Source organism: Entamoeba nuttalli, assembly GCF_000257125.1.
Source record: "Entamoeba nuttalli P19 unplaced genomic scaffold asmbl_2915, whole genome shotgun sequence".
In the NCBI taxonomy this organism is placed as follows: Eukaryota; Evosea; order Mastigamoebida; family Endamoebidae; genus Entamoeba; species Entamoeba nuttalli.
Genome location: NW_008575696.1, coordinates 1 through 18,211, shown reverse-complemented (window position 1 = coordinate 18,211; position 18,211 = coordinate 1). Strand labels below are relative to the sequence as shown.

At 26.4% G+C, this 18,211-nt stretch overlaps 13 protein-coding genes across 13 annotated transcripts; 7 read left to right on the top strand and 6 right to left on the bottom strand.

Moving 5' to 3' along the window:
• Window positions 1-860: 860 nt before the first annotated feature.
• Window positions 861-1,694, bottom strand: ENU1_048110 (copine, putative; the record flags this gene model as incomplete). The annotated part of the gene is made up of 1 exon (XM_008857779.1): window positions 861-1,694. The coding sequence occupies one exon, from the start codon at window positions 1,692-1,694 to the stop codon at window positions 861-863; it is 834 nt and encodes a 277-aa protein (XP_008856001.1).
• A 190-nt stretch (window positions 1,695-1,884) lies between these two features.
• On the bottom strand, window positions 1,885-2,766 carry ENU1_048100 (hypothetical protein; the record flags this gene model as incomplete). The annotated part of the gene is made up of 1 exon (XM_008857778.1): window positions 1,885-2,766. The coding sequence occupies one exon, from the start codon at window positions 2,764-2,766 to the stop codon at window positions 1,885-1,887; it is 882 nt and encodes a 293-aa protein (XP_008856000.1).
• A 157-nt stretch (window positions 2,767-2,923) lies between these two features.
• ENU1_048090 (deoxycytidine triphosphate deaminase) lies at window positions 2,924-3,492 on the top strand (the record flags this gene model as incomplete). Its single annotated transcript, XM_008857777.1, has 2 exons — window positions 2,924-3,334; window positions 3,388-3,492. The coding sequence occupies 2 exons, from the start codon at window positions 2,924-2,926 to the stop codon at window positions 3,490-3,492; spliced, it is 516 nt and encodes a 171-aa protein (XP_008855999.1).
• Window positions 3,493-3,631: 139 nt separating this feature from the next.
• ENU1_048080 (kinesin, putative) lies at window positions 3,632-5,598 on the top strand (the record flags this gene model as incomplete). Its single annotated transcript, XM_008857776.1, has 2 exons — window positions 3,632-3,914; window positions 3,992-5,598. The coding sequence occupies 2 exons, from the start codon at window positions 3,632-3,634 to the stop codon at window positions 5,596-5,598; spliced, it is 1,890 nt and encodes a 629-aa protein (XP_008855998.1).
• Window positions 5,599-5,735: 137 nt separating this feature from the next.
• Window positions 5,736-7,160, top strand: ENU1_048070 (cysteine protease, putative; the record flags this gene model as incomplete). Its single annotated transcript, XM_008857775.1, has 1 exon — window positions 5,736-7,160. One exon carries the CDS (start codon window positions 5,736-5,738, stop codon window positions 7,158-7,160), a length of 1,425 nt encoding a protein of 474 aa, XP_008855997.1.
• A 103-nt stretch (window positions 7,161-7,263) lies between these two features.
• Window positions 7,264-8,196, top strand: ENU1_048060 (hypothetical protein; the record flags this gene model as incomplete). The annotated part of the gene is made up of 3 exons (XM_008857774.1): window positions 7,264-7,385; window positions 7,461-8,023; window positions 8,072-8,196. The coding sequence occupies 3 exons, from the start codon at window positions 7,264-7,266 to the stop codon at window positions 8,194-8,196; spliced, it is 810 nt and encodes a 269-aa protein (XP_008855996.1).
• Window positions 8,197-8,317: 121 nt separating this feature from the next.
• ENU1_048050 (hypothetical protein) lies at window positions 8,318-9,220 on the top strand (the record flags this gene model as incomplete). Its single annotated transcript, XM_008857773.1, has 1 exon — window positions 8,318-9,220. One exon carries the CDS (start codon window positions 8,318-8,320, stop codon window positions 9,218-9,220), a length of 903 nt encoding a protein of 300 aa, XP_008855995.1.
• A 28-nt stretch (window positions 9,221-9,248) lies between these two features.
• ENU1_048040 (Rho family GTPase) lies at window positions 9,249-9,830 on the bottom strand (the record flags this gene model as incomplete). The annotated part of the gene is made up of 1 exon (XM_008857772.1): window positions 9,249-9,830. One exon carries the CDS (start codon window positions 9,828-9,830, stop codon window positions 9,249-9,251), a length of 582 nt encoding a protein of 193 aa, XP_008855994.1.
• Window positions 9,831-9,962: 132 nt separating this feature from the next.
• On the bottom strand, window positions 9,963-12,284 carry ENU1_048030 (hypothetical protein; the record flags this gene model as incomplete). Its single annotated transcript, XM_008857771.1, has 1 exon — window positions 9,963-12,284. The coding sequence occupies one exon, from the start codon at window positions 12,282-12,284 to the stop codon at window positions 9,963-9,965; it is 2,322 nt and encodes a 773-aa protein (XP_008855993.1).
• Window positions 12,285-12,520: 236 nt separating this feature from the next.
• On the top strand, window positions 12,521-12,931 carry ENU1_048020 (ribosomal protein S10 protein; the record flags this gene model as incomplete). The annotated part of the gene is made up of 2 exons (XM_008857770.1): window positions 12,521-12,823; window positions 12,878-12,931. The coding sequence occupies 2 exons, from the start codon at window positions 12,521-12,523 to the stop codon at window positions 12,929-12,931; spliced, it is 357 nt and encodes a 118-aa protein (XP_008855992.1).
• Window positions 12,932-13,451: 520 nt separating this feature from the next.
• Window positions 13,452-14,171, top strand: ENU1_048010 (hypothetical protein; the record flags this gene model as incomplete). The annotated part of the gene is made up of 1 exon (XM_008857769.1): window positions 13,452-14,171. One exon carries the CDS (start codon window positions 13,452-13,454, stop codon window positions 14,169-14,171), a length of 720 nt encoding a protein of 239 aa, XP_008855991.1.
• An 86-nt stretch (window positions 14,172-14,257) lies between these two features.
• ENU1_048000 (hypothetical protein) lies at window positions 14,258-16,078 on the bottom strand (the record flags this gene model as incomplete). The annotated part of the gene is made up of 1 exon (XM_008857768.1): window positions 14,258-16,078. One exon carries the CDS (start codon window positions 16,076-16,078, stop codon window positions 14,258-14,260), a length of 1,821 nt encoding a protein of 606 aa, XP_008855990.1.
• A 104-nt stretch (window positions 16,079-16,182) lies between these two features.
• ENU1_047990 (gtpase activating protein, putative) lies at window positions 16,183-17,256 on the bottom strand (the record flags this gene model as incomplete). The annotated part of the gene is made up of 1 exon (XM_008857767.1): window positions 16,183-17,256. The coding sequence occupies one exon, from the start codon at window positions 17,254-17,256 to the stop codon at window positions 16,183-16,185; it is 1,074 nt and encodes a 357-aa protein (XP_008855989.1).
• Window positions 17,257-18,211: the final 955 nt, after the last annotated feature.

Genomic DNA, 18,211 nt, shown 5'->3' with positions numbered 1-18,211 from the left:
TCTTTTACTTGGTGGAAGTGAAATGGAATGTCTATTATTACAAGAAAATATAACTTATCTATTATACAATAAATAAACAGTAATTAACAAAAAACAAATAATGAAATGATTGAAAATGTTGTATAAACCATAAACACAGTGTGTTAAGAATGAATTAAGCATAAACTAATTTTATTATTAATAAATAAAAAGTAGTTAATTAAATGTTACTAAATTTATTTGCTATTCTTCTTGTTCATCAGAGACTAATCATAATTTTCTGCTTTAATGTTGTTTGTTTATCAACCATTCATTTATTCTTTAACTTCTTTAATTTTTTTACATATTGAGAAGGATATTTTTCTATTCTTTATTCCTTTATTTAGATTGAATTAAAGTGTTTCATGCTTCGTCATCTTATTGTTTCTCATTTAAATAACTATCCCACCTTTTTTTTGATTTTTGTCATGTGTTAAAACTCCTCTTTCTTCACCTTATTATTTTATGATGACAGAACATATTATTATCATTATATTATTCTGAAGAATTTCATTTATCATCAACAACATAAATGTCATTTTTCTTTTATAATACACAATATATTAAATTCCATCATTATCAAATATTCTTGTCTTTCAATAAGGAAATAATACTACCATTGTTATACATACATATTCTTCTATTATAACAAATGATATTCCACCATAAATATTAATCACTACAATCTATGGAATATTGAGTAAGATGTTTTTTCTAAAAAAGCAATGTCAAAACTAGACAATAACTGACTATTGAAGTATTGTTTTATTTTAAAGTTTGTGTATTGTTTCTGACATGCAACCTTCAAGTCCAAACCAAAAATATAAAATAAACTTAATAAATTAGAAATATCCTAATTTCTTACAACACATGTATTGAATAGGAACTTCTTGAAGAGCAGCAACAGCAAATGCAATGTCAGGATTTTCTACTCTTGGTCCAATAACTTTATTAAAATTAACAAAATTGAAATTATCAAACTTGGAGTTACCTAACTCATCGTCAAAAGTCTCCATTTTATCAAATGGTCCATCTCCTACTCCAATACAAATTATTGAAATAGGATAATTAGAAGCTTGTTCTATTGCTGCTTTAGTTGCTTTTTCATTATCAACTTGACCATCTGCAATAATAACTAGAATATGATATGCTTGAGTTTTACGAACTATATCAATAGCTTTATTAATTAATGGAGCAAAGTTAGTTGGACCAGACATTTGAACACTTGGAGTAATTTCATTGTATCGTTGCAAAACATGACCAAATCCATTACAAGGTGCATCATTTGGTAAAAATGAAAATATTGATTTATTTGTTGTTGTTATATCTCCAAATCCATAAACTGGAATTAAATGGTCATCATCAAAAGGATCTAAGGTTCTTCCAATAATATCAATGACTTTTTGGTATGGATTAAATATTGGATCTTGTGGATTAATAGTATGAAGACATTGACCACCAAAAGAATGTTGTCCAGTCCATGTGTTTGATTTAGTATAGTCTATTCCCAGGATCAAATTGGAACTTTCCAAACCAGCTTCTCTTAGTCCTTGTTGAAGTTCTTCCATTGTTTGGTAATTATCTGGAATCATTTTTCTAGTATCAGCCGTTTTAACAGAGGTATTACTTTTTGTTGATTGTTTAGAAGATGTTTGTTTTGAAGAAGATCCACCCATGAAATGTAAAAATGAAGATTGTAAGATAACAGATTTATTTTTCAAATAGTTTATCCTTTTATGACTTTTTAGAAAAAAATATTAAAAAAAAATATAAATCAAAAATCATTAAACTATAGAAAATGAGAGACAAGACTCTAACACTAAGAGACAAAGTCATAACCTTCTTATTTATTCTTGAATTCATATTTTATTGGACAAATGCCTTTTTAGTATTTTGAATTAGTTGAATAAATAATTGAAGGCGTTGATCATAAGGATTATTCTCAATATCTGCAAGAACTTCTTTTGTTAATGAATCAATACGACTAAGATATTTTCTAGCCATTTCATCTTCATTGCACATAAAATAATATCGACCATCATAATTAACTACTCCTTGAGTAAATGCACATTTACTATTATCATGAAGTTCTTCTTGTTTTGAATCAGACTGAAGAAATGGTTGTTGACAAATAACAAAAGGTGATTGTAAAGGAGGATTTATTGACTGAATTGAAGTTTCACCTTTTTCATTAAGGTCTTTTGGTTGTTTTTCTTTTTTATGTTTTAATTGGAAACAGTTCATTTGCATTTGTTGTTTACAGGCTGCAGAATGTCCTTCTCCAATAGTAACAAGAACCACTTTTTTTTTCATAACAATTTGATACTTTGAACTAAACATTTTAGGCTCAAATAAAGGAAGAAATGAAACTTTATGAGTTGAATAAATATTATTGTCAAAGTTGAAAATAACTTGTTCTTTTTTAAATATTGTCCCATGAATTATTGTTCGTAATTGTACTTCTCTGACAAAAGCATGTGCACCACAACCTACTTTACTTGTTTTTTCTTTCCCTTTATTATACTCATTATTACTACAAATTCTTTTTACCCAAATTTTATGTTTTTCTTGTGATGTTGCTGCATCTCCATAACATCCTATTTGAACAACTTTATCTAAGAAACATAATGCTTTATCAAATACATCGAATACAAAAAAATGACTAATTCCAACGCAATTTCTCATCATAGGTTCATTAAAATTAGCTTCTTTATCATAAACAAGTCCACCTCTTTTAGAAGTGAGCATCTAAAATAATTCTTTTTTGGTTTAAATTCAGTTTTATTTTTTCTTTCTTTTTTTAATGTCATATATAACATTTGATAAAATATTAGGGTTAATAGTAAACGAAGAAAACCCTTATCTATATATAAAGTATTTCTAAAATTTTCTAGAAGCTTTTAACATGTCAGTACTAAGTCATGACGCTATCTTAAAAGCTTTTCAAACAAAAGAGATTGTTATCACTCCATTAAATGAAAATGCTGTTGGACCAGCAAGTGTTGATTTAAGTCTTGATAATGAATTTAGAATATTTAAAAATAAAGATTGTCCAATGGACATTAAAGAATCTACCAATTATAGAGAGGAAACAGATGTTATTACAATCAAAGATGGAGAGTACTTTGAAGTCCAACCACACACCACTTGTCTTGGTATTACAAGGGAGACTGTTTCATTGAGTAATGGAATTTGTGGATTATTAGAAGGAAGATCAAGATTTGCTCGATTAGGACTTTTTGTTCATATTACTGCATCATTTATGAATCCAGGAATTTCAAATAGACAAGTTTTAGAAATATATAATTCATCAAATGTTTGTTTATTCTCTTTTTACTAAAAAAAAAGAAATGTAATTTATATATATAGAGAATAATCCGTTTGTATCCAGGAGAGAGAGTTTGTCAAATGATATTTATGAGAATGGATGGAACTGCTCAATATAAAGGCATCTTTGAGCATAATTATTTATGAAGAGCCATGATAATTTAAAACAGTATTTTCTTATTAACTATTCTCTATCATATTTTCTTATAATAAAATAGTAAATAATTATAAATTTTTATTAAAAGGAAAAAAGTGAAAAAACTCTTATTTACTTAATAATTGAGTGATGAACAGTTCTGTCTCAGTTGCTATTAGAATTAGACCACAAAATGAACGAGAAGTCAATGATGTCTGTATTAAAGCAGAAAATGACAAGACTTTGGTTTATTTTTCTGAAGAGTTAAAAGGAGAAAGTTTTAATTTTGATTATGTTGCTGATCAAAAAACATCACAAAAAGATGTCTTCACTCAAATAGGAATTCCTCTTGTTGAAACAGCATTAAACGGATATAATTCAACTTTATTTGCTTACGGGCAAACAGGTTCAGGAAAAACGTTTACTACATTTGGTTTGTATTATTTTTGATTATTTTTTAAAAGGAATAATTTGATTTTATTACTTATTTTTCAAGTATTTATAATTTAGGAAATTGTGACGTTGAAGAAGAACAAGGAATTATACCCCGATCATTAAAATATTTGTTTGAAAAGGTAAATGCTCAAATGGATACAGGAAGTGGAATTATTTATTCAATGACATGTTCAATGCAAGAAATTTATAATGAACAAGTAATTGACTTAATTGATAAAAATAAAATTAAAACAGAACTGAGTATGGTAGCTGTTTCTGGTGATGATGATAAGCGAAAACGAAAAAATGATTTATCAAATGAACAAATTGTTATTACTTCTTGGGAAGAAGCATGGGAAATTATCCAAAAAGGATTTACATTAAGACACACAAGTGCGACATTATCAAATGATAGATCATCTCGTTCACATTGTATATTCACTGTATTTATATCAAAGTTAGAAAATGGAATTGGAAAAAAAGTTGAATCAACAAGTAAATTAACGTTTGTTGATTTAGCTGGGTCTGAACGTCAATCAAATACTGGAGCAAAAGGAAAACTATTAAAAGAAGCAGCAAATATTAATCGTTCTCTTGTTGTATTTGGAAGAGTTATTCATGGATTAGTTCAAGCAAGTACTGGTAAGTCAGATGTGTTTATTCCTTATAGGGATAGTAGATTAACATTTATGTTAAAAGATTCATTAGGTGGTAATTGTAAAACAGTTATTATTGGAACTGTTTCACCTTCATTATCAAGTATTAAAGAAACATCTTCTACTATTAAATTTTGTTTTTCATCACGTAATATAAAATGTATTATTAAAAGAAATGCTGTTTATACAGGAACACCTGATGAAATGAAAGAAGAGATTGAACGACTAAGATTAGAAAATGAACAACTTAAACGAGGAAATGGAATTATAATTGGGGCTGACAAACTTGAGAAAGCAAAATCACAAATAAGACATTTAGAATATACAGTATTTGCTAAAATGGATCAAGAAAGAATACTTAGAGATGAAAAGAGAGATTTAGAAGAAAAATTAAAGAAGAAAGATGATATTGTTTCAAGATGGCTTCAGAATGAAGAAACATTCAAAAAAACTGTTGATGCGTTACAAAAACAAATTTTAGGATTAAGAAAAGGAAATAGTAAAATTGTTAGTGATGCCATGAAAACAGAGATTGAAAAATGGAAAAAACTTGCTCAAAATAACGCAAAAATTGAAACACTTCAATTAGAAAATGATGAATTAAAAGATAAAATTGAAAAATTACAACCAACAGAAGATAAAACTGAGGAGTTAAATCGAATTATTATGGAAAAGACAGATGAGATAACTATTATTTCTAAACAACTAAGGGAAGTTACAGAAACTAAAGAGGAATTAATTAAAGAAAGAGATGCTTTAAAACTCGATGCTACTAGATATGTTGAAAAAGAGTTCAAACAAAAAATTAATGATTTGGACACAGAAATCATTGAGTATAAAACTGCACTGAGTGATAGAGAAAAGATTATAGAAGATTTACATCTTGAGATTGATAATCTTTATAAAGATAATGAACAATTTGTCATTTATATTGATGAACTTAAAAAAGCACTCGATAAGTATTCTAGAAAAAGTGTAAGGGAATTAAAAGAAGAAGTTTGTGGAAAAGAAGAGCAACCCAAATAGGTTTTTTAGGTCTTTATGTTCATTTAAATTGAATTTTTTTGATTAAGAAACAAGAAAAAGAATAAGTTTATTAGTAAAAAGCAAAAAGTTAAAAAAGTATGAACTCAAAAAAAAAAAAGTCGAAAAAGTATTAGTCAATGAGCCATTTGATTGTTATTGTTTCATTGGTTATATGTTCTTTTTCACTCAAAGTAATTCCAAAATTAGAATATTTAAAAGGAAATGAGAATAAACTTTGGGAAGAATGGAAAATAAAATATGGAAAGACATATAATAATATTAATGAAATTCATCGAAAAATAATTTTTATGAAAAATTTAATGGAAATTAAAATGTTAAACCAAAGAAGAGAAAAAGATGTTGACGCTTATTTTGATTTAAATCAATGGAGTGATTTATCTAATCAAGAGTTTGAAGATTTAATGTTAATGAAAAAGCCTAAAAGAAGTAATGCGAAAGAATTACATGATACGATTAATATTACTATTCCGTATCCAAAAGGTCCTGTTCCCATTAATTATTCTGCTTGTAATCAAAAAACGCTTTTTGGAAAGTTAAATCCTGGAGAAATTGATTTTTGCAATGGGATTGAGTTTGATCAACAATCTTGTGGGTCATGTTATTGTGTAAGTAATGCTCTTGCTCTTCAATTAAAATGGGCTAATCTCACTTATTTAAGAGATGGAAAGCCTCAATACACAATGTTTAGTCCTCAACAACTTCTTGACTGTGAAGTTGGAGGATATCGTTGTGCTGGAGGATATGCTGATAGTGTATTAGACTTTTCACATTACGTTTCTACAATAGATGATTATCCTTATTATTCAGGTAGAGAACCATCAAAAAGAAAGGCTTGTGTTAAAGGAAAAAGAACACCAATTAAACTCAGTTATACTATTTTCGATTCTGCAGAAGACATTAATATTATTAAACGAATTGTTCATCATTATGGTGGATTTGTTACATGTGTTTATCCTAAATACTGGACTGCATATCGTGGAGGAATATTAAGAGGTCTTAATTGTGAAAAAGGAGTTGTCACAACTCACGTTGTTGGAATTGTTGGATATGGTATTGAAGATGGTATTGAGTATGTTGTTGTCAGAAATTCATGGGGTAAAAATTGGGGTCTTGGAGGCTATATTAAACTTGGAGCAGATTCTTTATGTGGTATTGGTGGGAATGATGGAGGAGATGTTCCTGTTTCAGTAGTTCTTCATGTAGATTTCTCTGATGTAGAGTATGGACCATATGGTGAGTTTAGAAATAATACTGATGTCCCTCAACGTCTATACAATGAGTCTGCAGAAGCAAACGAGTCTTCAAGTAATACTGAAAGTAGTACTGAGGCATCCAGTGGAAGTCAAAGCTTAAATAGCCGTCAGTCTGAAGAGAGTTTAGTAGTAGAAGACTCTTCATCTGTGGAGCCAAACATACGACCTAAAAATGAAAATCATTTAAGGTCTATTACAATCTATGTTTTATATGTACTTGTTGGAATTAGTATTGTTACTATGGTAGTTGCTGTCATAATTCTTCATCGATCAATAATTTTTAATTGACTTGTGATTTAATGAATAAAAGATAATCTTCTAAGATTTTTTTAAATGAAAAGACACTACAATATAAATAATATACAGAAAAAGATGATTAACTCTTTAAACAATGGAACATATTATTAATGTCATGGTAATACACTCTCATTCTGGTGGTTATAGAACTTGGGATTATATTTCTCAACATTGGAAAGAATTTGGTAATATTCAAATAAATATGTCTTTCAAAAAGTTTGTTTTTATTTCTATTTTATTAAATAATAAAAGGCTGAACGTTAGAAACATTACAAAAGAAATTCTTGAAAGTGAAAATCCAGATATTCTTGTTTTTGGAGACTGTGCTGGTGCTCCTTATCAATTTAAACTAGAAGAATTGGATAGTATTGAAAGTTATTTAAATGAAAATTGTAATAAGCATTTGTTAGGAACGTATGCAGTCTTTTATCATAAAGAAGGACCACAAGGGAGAGTTCATGAATACGATAATCGTGGCTTATGTAAATATTTTGGAATTATTCCAGAAATACAACTAGTAACATCTAAGATGCCTCATGACCCAACGTATCTCATTAATTATCAAAATCCATTGTTATGGAAAAACATCATGCAGCCATACACAAGTAAAGGATATTCAAGTTCACAAGTCCCAAAAAATGGAGTGTGGATAGAAAATGACCAAGTCAAAGGTCTGAAAAGTGATGTGAAAATATTAGCAGAGACACTTGATGGAAAATGTATCATTACAAATAAAGTAACAACTAAATATACTTCATTGTATATTAGCCATATGCCAGAGTATGAGTCTATGATAGGAAATAAAGTTGATGGACAAATGTTGTACAATTGTCTAGTTTATTTAATGAGTCAAAGTTTGTTATTAACTTTATTTTCATTTTTTTATATATTGACAAGTTTAGACGTAGAGACTCCATTAGTAAATTTGTGTATGAAAACTTTAAAATATTGTAAAAGCAAAGAAGAAGAAATTCCACTTCCTTTAGTTAAGTTATTAAGACAGTTTCAATGCGTAATTGAACCATAAAATTTTGTGAATTTCAAAATTTTAAAATAAAAACTCAACTATAAAGTCAATTTTTGATATAAAAAGTGATTATAGGTTATTATAAATATTTCTTTTTGAGAAATAATGAAATAAGTTGTGAATGGGTAAAATATCTCAAGTAAAAACTCTTATTGATTCAATTCAATATAAAAAGGTATCAAAAGAAGATTTTGTGTGTTTAATAGAACAAGATGATGACAACCAAATAATTAAAAATATTATTTCAAGTTTAAAAACAAGAAAACTTAATAAAAGACAACAAATAAAATTATTAATACTTATCTTTTGGTCATTAAATTCTAAAAAAACTGAAGACATAGCAGAACTTATTTTAAAAAAGAAATTTAGGTTTTCAACAGTTAAATGTAATAAAGATGATACTATCTTTATTTCATTTAGTAAATACCTTGATTATTTAGTTATTATTTATAACCAATTTCATATGAATAATTCAAATATGTATGATTATACTCCAAAAGTACTTTTATATTTTGAATTAATAATTCAAAGTTGGGATTGTTTGATGAAAATTGATTCATTAACAACAACATCAACAATAAATTTTGAAGAAATTATTACAACTTCTTTTTATGAACAATGTAAATTATACCATAAAACCACTACTATCTTCCTTAGTATTATTAAAAGAATTGACTCTCTAAATTTAAGTGAATTAGAAGAATTTATAGAATATATTATCCATGCAGAAAAGATGAAATTTTGTTTATGGAAAAAGCTTAAAGATAATGAACAAATTACCCAAAAATATGGAAAGTTTATGGGAGTTTCATATTACCAATTTACTCCATTTGTTGAACATTTAAAAGAAAGAATAATGCTTGAAAGAAAACATAATAATAGTCTTGAAAATTTAAAGAATATTATTCAATTTGAAGGGTTTGTTGAGAATGAGTATTTAATTATGGCAAATTGGATGCTCAGTTATATTGAAAATAATATGAAAAAAGAAATAAGTCCAGAAAAATATATGACTATTGATTAAAGAATAAAAAAAAACACTTCAATTGACTTTAAAAAATAAGACAACTTTTTCTCTTTATCTTCTCTTTTTTAGTGGTGTTAATTACTGCACGAACGGCTTCATCAAAAACATATCTTAAATTCTTTTGAGTTAATGCTGAACACTCTATATATTTAAGAGCTCCAATATCTTTACATTTTGCTTCACCTTGTTCAAGTGTTATAGGTTCAATTTTCTTGTCGCATGTTTTGTTTTTTTGTGTTTGTTCATCTCTAATATCAATTTTGGTACCAATCAATAAACATGGAGTGTTTGGACAATGATGAGAAACCTCTGGTTTCCATTTAGATGAAATATTTTCAAATGAAGGTGGTGAAACAACAGAGAAACATAACAAAAAGACATCTGTTTGTGGGTATGACAATGGACGAATTCTGTCATAATCTTCTTGTCCAGCAGTATCCCAAAGGCCAAGGTTAATTGGTTTAGAATCAACCATAACAGTTGCAGAATAATTATCAAACACAGTTGGTACATATTCTGTTGGAAAAGCATTAGTAGTGTATGAAACAAGAAGACAAGTTTTTCCAACTGCACCATCACCAACAATAACACACTTAACTGATTGCATAAATGAATTAATGATTTCTTGATTTCTTTAGATGGTTTAAATTCTCTACTCAAGTCAAGAAAATATAATTAAATTCTTCCCGTTTTCAAAAAAAGAATAAAAACGGGAAAAAAGAATGAAAGAAAAACACAATTACTTAAGAATATCATAGCGGGATAATATATTTTTACCATCAGGATGTTCAAATAGATAATCAAACACACGTTGTGGAACCCTATTTAAATTGTAACTATCTAATCTAAAAGAACGTAAAGTTTTACTAATAAGTGAAACAGATAATGAAGGAAATACTTCATCCTTCATTTGAACTATTTCTAAACTCATTGGCATTGTCAATAATCTACAAAACTCCAATAATGGATCAAGACATTTCATATACTTTTTTAAAGAAATATATTTCTTAAACACTTGGCTTTGAATACAAGAAACAAAATAATTCATTTGGAATCCTTTCATTCCATTGATTTTATTTCTCTTCAACATTTCTTCTATGATATAATAACAAATGAAATGACATATTTGTTTCAATAGTCTATCAGCAATAGATTGATCATTCTTTGAAACTGATTCAAATATGTCATTCATAATCTCTGCTGTTCCATTTGCAACCCCTTCTTCAAATGTTGACCTTTTTGAGTCAAACATTGTGACACTTATTAAATAATCTAAAATTCCTTCTATTCTAGCAGAAATTAGCTTAACTGCACGAACGAATGTACTTTCATATATTTCATTAATTTGAATATCACGCTGAGACATTTTGGTACCTGGCTTTCTGATTTTACCTCCAAGATCTTTCATTCCAATTAACAACCACACACATTGTTTATAATCATCCATTATCATTGGAAGAACATTTAATTCAATATGGGGTTGTCCATCACACCACCACTTCTTCATTAGTATAATAAAACTATCCAAATCATCTAGGTTACCTTTAAGATTATTAACTGAATCAAATACCTCTCTCAAATCAATAGATCCTGAATTCTTTTTATATTGAATTATTGGAACTAAGTCTTCTTTAGGTTTTATTAAATTAACTTCTGGAGAGTCTTCTTTTGTTCTTGTAGAAACAAATATATTACCATCTAAATCTTCTGAACTATTTGTTTTATCTTCAGTACCAACTTGTAAATTTGTTTCTATTTGATTTGGTTCTTCCTCTGAAATAACATCACTGTTATCTTCTCCAAATGGGTTTGTTCCTTCAGCCATTTCAACAACCCCATCACTTTTTTCACTAGAGGAATGACTTTCTTTACATTGGACATGCGCAATAACTTCACTTTCATCACCAAAAGGATTTCTATGCTCCTCTACTTGTTCATCACTTTCATCAATAAATGGATTTGACTGATGTACCTCTGTAACATTTTGTATTTTTTGTTTCTCATCGTCACTATCATCACTAAATGGATTTGTAGTAGAAGTTTTTATTGCAATGCCTAAAGGCTCCTCATTTTGTTGATTATTATCATCATTTTCACTACTATCACTGAATGGGTTTGTACTAAGTGTTTTTTGTGATATTGCTGAATTGTCTGTAACTACTACTGCTGTTTTTGAATTATTATCTACAATTTCATTATCTTCACTAAATGGATTTGTGTTTGTTTCAATTGATATAGCAGTTGTTGGATGATCCATCTTAGTAGCTTCATCACTAACATCATCACCAAAGGGATTAGTTTGAGAAACAGTTGTTGGTTGTTGTTCAAAATTATCACTACTATTTTCACTAAATGGATTGTTTGAGGATGTGACTATCACAGACTGAGTTGTTGATTTTTTATTAGTTAAATCATTTTTAGGAGTGTTAATGTCATCAAATGGGTTAGTGGTATTTACTTGTTTCTGAGGTATTTCATTTTTTCTTAATGTTGAAGTGGACTTATTATTTCTGTCCAATTCTTTAGACTTTTTTTTTGGATTTATAACTTCATCACTAATCTCTTCATCACTCTCTTCTCCAAAAGGATTTGTTGATTTAGAGGCAGAAAATATTTCAGTTTTATCAGCTTCAGAAACTTCTACTCCACCTAGGCACTGTATATCAATTTCACAGTCAAATGATTTACCTTTCTTAGATTTCATAGGAAAAGTAACATTTTGTCTAGTAGAAAAATCTACATATTCAGCAAGATTAATATAACAATACCCAATCACATTTTGTTTTTTCTTTTTGTCATCTTTGAATTTAGTTAATGACAATTTAATTAATTTCTCTTCATAGCCATTAGAATTTCTAAATAATGTGCATTGCGGCATAATTACTCCAAACTGATTTCCTTTAACAATTCCATTTACACAGTTTAATTGTTTTAAAACACCTTTGTTAATTTGTTTTTTTCCACGTTTCCATTTTAACATCACTTCACAATCATCTGTAGGAACATTTCTACATTCAACAAGATGGATGTAATATTGTCGTTTTTCTGCACTCTTTTTCATTTCATTTTTAAAGATTTCCTGATATTCTTTTTGATAAAGTGAGAAGAAAAGAAAAAAGCAGAAATTTAATAACTCTCTTTCCCATTATAACAAAAATTTAAATATTTCATAAAAAGAAAAAATTAATAATAAATAAAACTATAAAATTTAATTAAAAATATTATTTATAAATACCAAAAAAAAAGAAAAACCAGGACAACCCTAAAAATCTTAAAAAATATCATCGGACCGAAGTAATGGCTGACATCAAGAAAGATATTAAAGCTCCAGTCACTCCAGTAGTTGTAAAGAACATTACCATCACAATTACTTCAACTAAGGTTAAAGCAGTTGAAGCACTTTGTACTGAAGTAAAACAAAATGGAAAGAAAAAGGGAGTTCAAGTCAAAGGTCCAGTTAGAATTCCAACTAAAACTTTAAGAATTACCACAAGAAAGACACCATGTGGTGAAGGTTCAAAGACTTGGGATCATTTCCAAATGAGAATTTACAAGAGAGTATTAACATTGAAAACTACTCCAGAACTTATTAAAGAAATTGTTTGTTAATTATTTTATTTAAATAAGTCATTACAAATATTTATCTTCTTTTAGACTTCTCTCAAGATCGAACCAGGAGTAGAACTCGAAGTTTCTATGTTCGATTAAATTTACTTTTTTCTTATTAATTTTTTTTTTAATGTTATATATGTCATAAATATATTTTTTAAAATTCAAATTATTGTTTTTATGCAATAATGTGTTATTCATAAAAATAAAAAACAAATTAATAATTTGATTTTCAAAAAATTTAACATTTTTTAGGAATTTTTAATTTTTTTAATTCTATTTTGTCCATTAAAATACCCCAAAAATCTAGTTTTGTACAAAACAAGTGTCTAGAGGTAAATTATTTCAAAATTATTATAAAGTACTACTTACAACTTTAATACTTTAATTGAAGAAAAAGAAAAATTTAAATAATTTCAATTCAATTTCAATTTTTTTTCAAATCAAAACTACAACTAATTAATTAAAATTCAAATTATTTAGAATTATAATAATAATACTAATCAATTTTAATGTTTTAAATAAATTAAAAATATTGCTTGAAATAAGAAATTAATTCAAAACCTTATTATTAACTTCAAAGTAAGTAAGAACTGATATTTTTTATTAGTACATAAAAATGTCAAATATTGAAATACAAATTCCACAAGAAGAAATGGATTGTTGTTGTTTATTATGTAAAATGAAAAAAGTTGTTTTACAAAAAAATTATATACCGTGGATTTCACTTGTTCGAATATTTTATCTTTCATTAATGTCTTTATTTCCATATAAAACTTTTTTCTCTGTAAAAAGTGATATTCCAGATTTTATTAAAAGTCATTGGTCAATTCTTTCTCAACTTTCTCAATTTAATGGAAAAAGTAGATGGAGAAAAAGTATGTTAGACGCTATTAATCATTCTCGTTTTTTTCAATCAGGAAAAGATGAATATCATGTTTCTGGTTATTGGAGATTAAAAGATACTTCAATCCCATTTATAGAAAACTGGGAAAATGAATCAATTAAATCTGAAATTACAACAACCAACTCAATTGAAACTACAACAGATTCTATTGAGATACAACATACTTATTCATTTAATCAAATAGCTCAAATTCAAACGAATGAATTACTTAAAAATTATTATATTAAAACAATTCAACAAGCTCAAAATAATAATCAATATCTTGTGTCTATTTATTCACAAGTTAATTCTATATTTCAATTACATGTTCAAAGAGAAATTAAAATTAATGAACAATTAATTCAAAGAAATACAGAAGCATTATATAAAATAACAGATAATAAAGAATATAATTATTCATCAGCTTGCTTAATGATAAAAACTGTATTTTAACTTTTTTATTAATATTTTAATAAAATTGTTATATTTTTTTTTATTTTTTATCTAATTAAAATATAAATTTAAAAGTAAACTTAATTTCATTTAGATTCTATTAAAACAGTCTTTGTTTGAATATCTTTTGACTTTAATTCATTTAACTGTTTCTGAAGAACTTCAATTTGATTTTGTAATTCAATATTTCTTCTTAATGATTCTTCAACTACTTTTTTCATCATATTTACTTCATCTTTATCAGTTTTCCACCATGAACTAAACCAACTTCCATCAGATTGTTGAACTGATTGAGTTTGTTGAACATCTTTTAAAACAGCGATATCTTTCCATTTTTTAACTTCATTTGTTAATTCATTTACTTCTGTTTGTAATGAATTAATCATATTTTTATATTCTTTTTTTTCCATTTCTAATTGATCTAATTCAACTCTTAATCTTCTTGACTCTTCATTACTATTTTTACCAAATTTAAGTTCAAATGGTGTTGTTTGAATTGGTTGTAACATACTTTCTTCTAATGTTGTTTCTTTAATTACTAATTCTTCTTCTTCTTTTTTTATTTCTTGTTGTTTATTTTCTATTAATTCTTCTTTTTCTTTAATATTTTCTTTTCTTTGTTGGTTTTGAATTATCTCTTCTTTTTCTTTTTTCAAATTTTCATTTTCTTTTTCAATAATTTGTATTTTATCTTCATACCTTTTTGAAATAATTTTTAATTCATTTAGTTCTTTTTCTAATTCTTCTTCTTTATTTTTATGTTTTTCATTATTTTCTTTCATTTGAATATTTTCTTTCATAAGTTCAATACATTTATCATTCTTTTCTTTCATTCCTTTATCTCTTTCTTCAATTTGTTTTTTCATTTCTTCAACTTGAATTTGATGTTCTTTTTTAATTTCAAAAATATCATCAGTTTTATTTTCTTTCTTTGCACTTTTCATTTTATTAATTTCACTTTTTAATCCTTCTATTTTTTCATCTGTATTATTTAAATCAGTTTTAAGTCCAATAATAATATTATCTTTAGTTTTAATATCTTCTTTTAAATTATAAATTAACTCATTTGTATTAGCTTGATTTTGCTCATTTTCTTTTTCCATTTTTTCTATTTTTCTTTCCATTCCATTTACTTTCTTTGTTAATTTTCCATTAACTTCTTCTAATTCTCCAATCTTATTTCTATACTCAGTAATTTTTCCTTGATATGTTTCATTTAATTCTTTTACATATTTTACTTCATTTTGTTTCATATCAATTTGTAATTTCATTGTTTCTTTCTCTGTAATTATTTTATTCATTTCTTTTTCTATTTCATCTATTTTCTTTTGAAGTTCTTCTGTTTTCTTTGTAGCAATTTCTTCTTTTTCTTTACTGATTCCACTTTCTTTAATTGCTTCTTGTTTCTTTTTCTCAGACATAGCAATACTCCTTTCTAATTCATTATTTCTTTGCTTTGTTTTTTTTAATTCTTCTTCCATATATGCTGCTTTTCTTAATATAGCAGTATTTTTATCTTTAGTAGAACTTATATCTTCTATTGTCTTTTGGCTTTTATTTAATTCATCTTCTAACTCTTTAATTCTTGTTTCTTTTACACTTGCCTCTTCATTCATTTCATCAATTTTCATCTTTAATGAACTATTTTCTTCTATTAATTTTTGGAAATCTTCATCTGTTATTGTTGTTTCAAAATTCATTTCAAGCTCTTCTTCTGAATCTCCTTCTTCTTCTTTTGATTCTTCTTGTTGCTTATTTTTTGTTTCTTGAATTGGTTCTGTATTTTTATTTATCTTTTCTTCTTTAACCAACTCACTTTCCTGTCTTTCTTCTTTTTCTTCTGATTCTTGCTCAAGGCTAAAATCTATCTCTTCATCATTTTCAACTTGCTGTTCTTCTAAACTCATGAAATTGTTTTGTTTTCAAGTTCTTTTAATCTTTTTTCTTCTTTTTTAATAATAAAACAAAGTCATTAAAATTATAAATTAATAAACTCAAATAAAAAACCAAATTAAATGTAATACTTTCCAATTGAAGAATAATCTCTTTGTGGTAACTGAATGCCTTGTTGTGGAGGTTGTTGTTGATACATTGGATATTGACTCCTGAAAGCATCATATCTTCCTTGAGGAACAGTTTGTTGATAAATCATTGGCTGTTGTTGGAATTGTTGTGGATTTCCATAAAGTGACATATAATCAATCTTCTTTTGTTGTGAAAGATCATAAGATTGATGAGATTGAGATTGTTGTACTTGAGGATTCTGAAGGGCAATATTGTCAAAAATATTAGTTGATGTAACTTGAGGTTTAGTTTGAAGATTACTGAGAATGTCAGAAGGTTTTGATTGTTGAGAAGATTTTTGTGAAACTGGACTTATTGTTGGTTCAGCAGGACTTTGTTTTGCATCTAACATGTCAAATAAATTTGAGTATTGAGTTGGTTTTTGTTGTGAAGACATTTTAGGAGTAGAATTATTCATATCAAACAATGGAGAAGCAGAAGAAGGAGACACTTGAGCTGGTTGTTTTCTTTGTTGAGAAGGTGATTGTGGATATTTTGAAGGTGGTAAAAAGTTTAGTTGTCTAGAAGGTGTTGTTTGAGAGTATTGAACTTGTTGTTGAACATTTGAAGAAGGAGGTATTGATTGGCTTTGTTTTTGTGAAGCATTGCCATTGTAGAAATCAGAATAATTTTGTTGGTTAAAGTAACGTTTATGTTCATATTTGTCTCTGATAAATCGTTCTAATTGGTGTTGGTCCATGTCAGGTCTTTTAACAACAGAACATTGGTTTTCCCATATTTTTGCAGCGTTATTATTTCCTATTCTTCGAACAAGATTAACTTGATCTTCCGTCCAAGAGTCAAGGGTAATAGATCTAACTTTAGAAATATGAGTTCCCATTGAACGATGAATTCCAGCACATCTTATACAAATAAAAATGCCAAGATTAACACTACTCCATTTAGGGGTAGTAGCACCACAATCAGCACAAACACAATTTCCTTCTTGAGTTACAAGTTGGGCTAATTCTTCGTGCAAACGTTTTTGAAGAGCAGCATCAGTTTTATAGTCTAAACTCATTATTCTTCTGAATATTTATAGTTTTTCAATCTTTTTGTGAGCAGAAAATTTAGTTGATGCCTTTTTTTATTTTTTTTTTTATTTTAGTATTTAATTATTTTATTTAAGAATGCATTTTGATTAAATCCATTTTTATTTATGAAAATTGTATTTTTAATAAGAACTTTTATTGACAAAAGTTATCAATAATTAAAAATATTTTAAATAAATTCCGAGAAATTCTTTTGAAGAAATTTAAAAAAAAGAAAAATTCTAAATGACTAAATTGTAATTCATAGTTTTATATTCTTTATTATTATTTAGAAAAGTTTATTTAGTTTAGAGATATTTGGTGGTGTTATATAATTACTTTTTATTATTTCAAAAACAATAACTATAAGTTTGTTATTTATTTTCTGAAAGACTTTTGTTAGTATCAATTGAAAGTTTGAATTTAATTGGAGAAGAATAACAAAAAATTATCCAAAAAAAAACAAAAATTCTATTTTTAATTATTCTCTTTATTTAAATAAAATATAATAAGAAATTAATTAATTATTAATAGAATTGTTTTTCTTGCTCTTTATTCATTTCAGAATAATCAAATTCTTTTATAGGAACTTTACAAAGTATGTTTGATTATTATAGAGACAATGTTTAATAATATTCTTCATATTTTTAATAACAATATTTTCACTTCTTTTACAATGTCAATTTCAATTTTTTATTTCTTTTATTAATGTAATAGTCTTTGTATTTATTATTCCATTTATTTTCACATTTCTTAATTCTCTATTTTCTTAATTCATTTATCTCAATTATTATTGTGATATGAAACAATAATCATACCATTTATTAGACTTATTTTATTATTTTTATTTATTACTAATATTTTTTCTTTGTTTTTTCTTTTATTGCATTTATATAATATCAATGAATATTTCTTATTATTTATTTTCATTATACTTAAATTTAA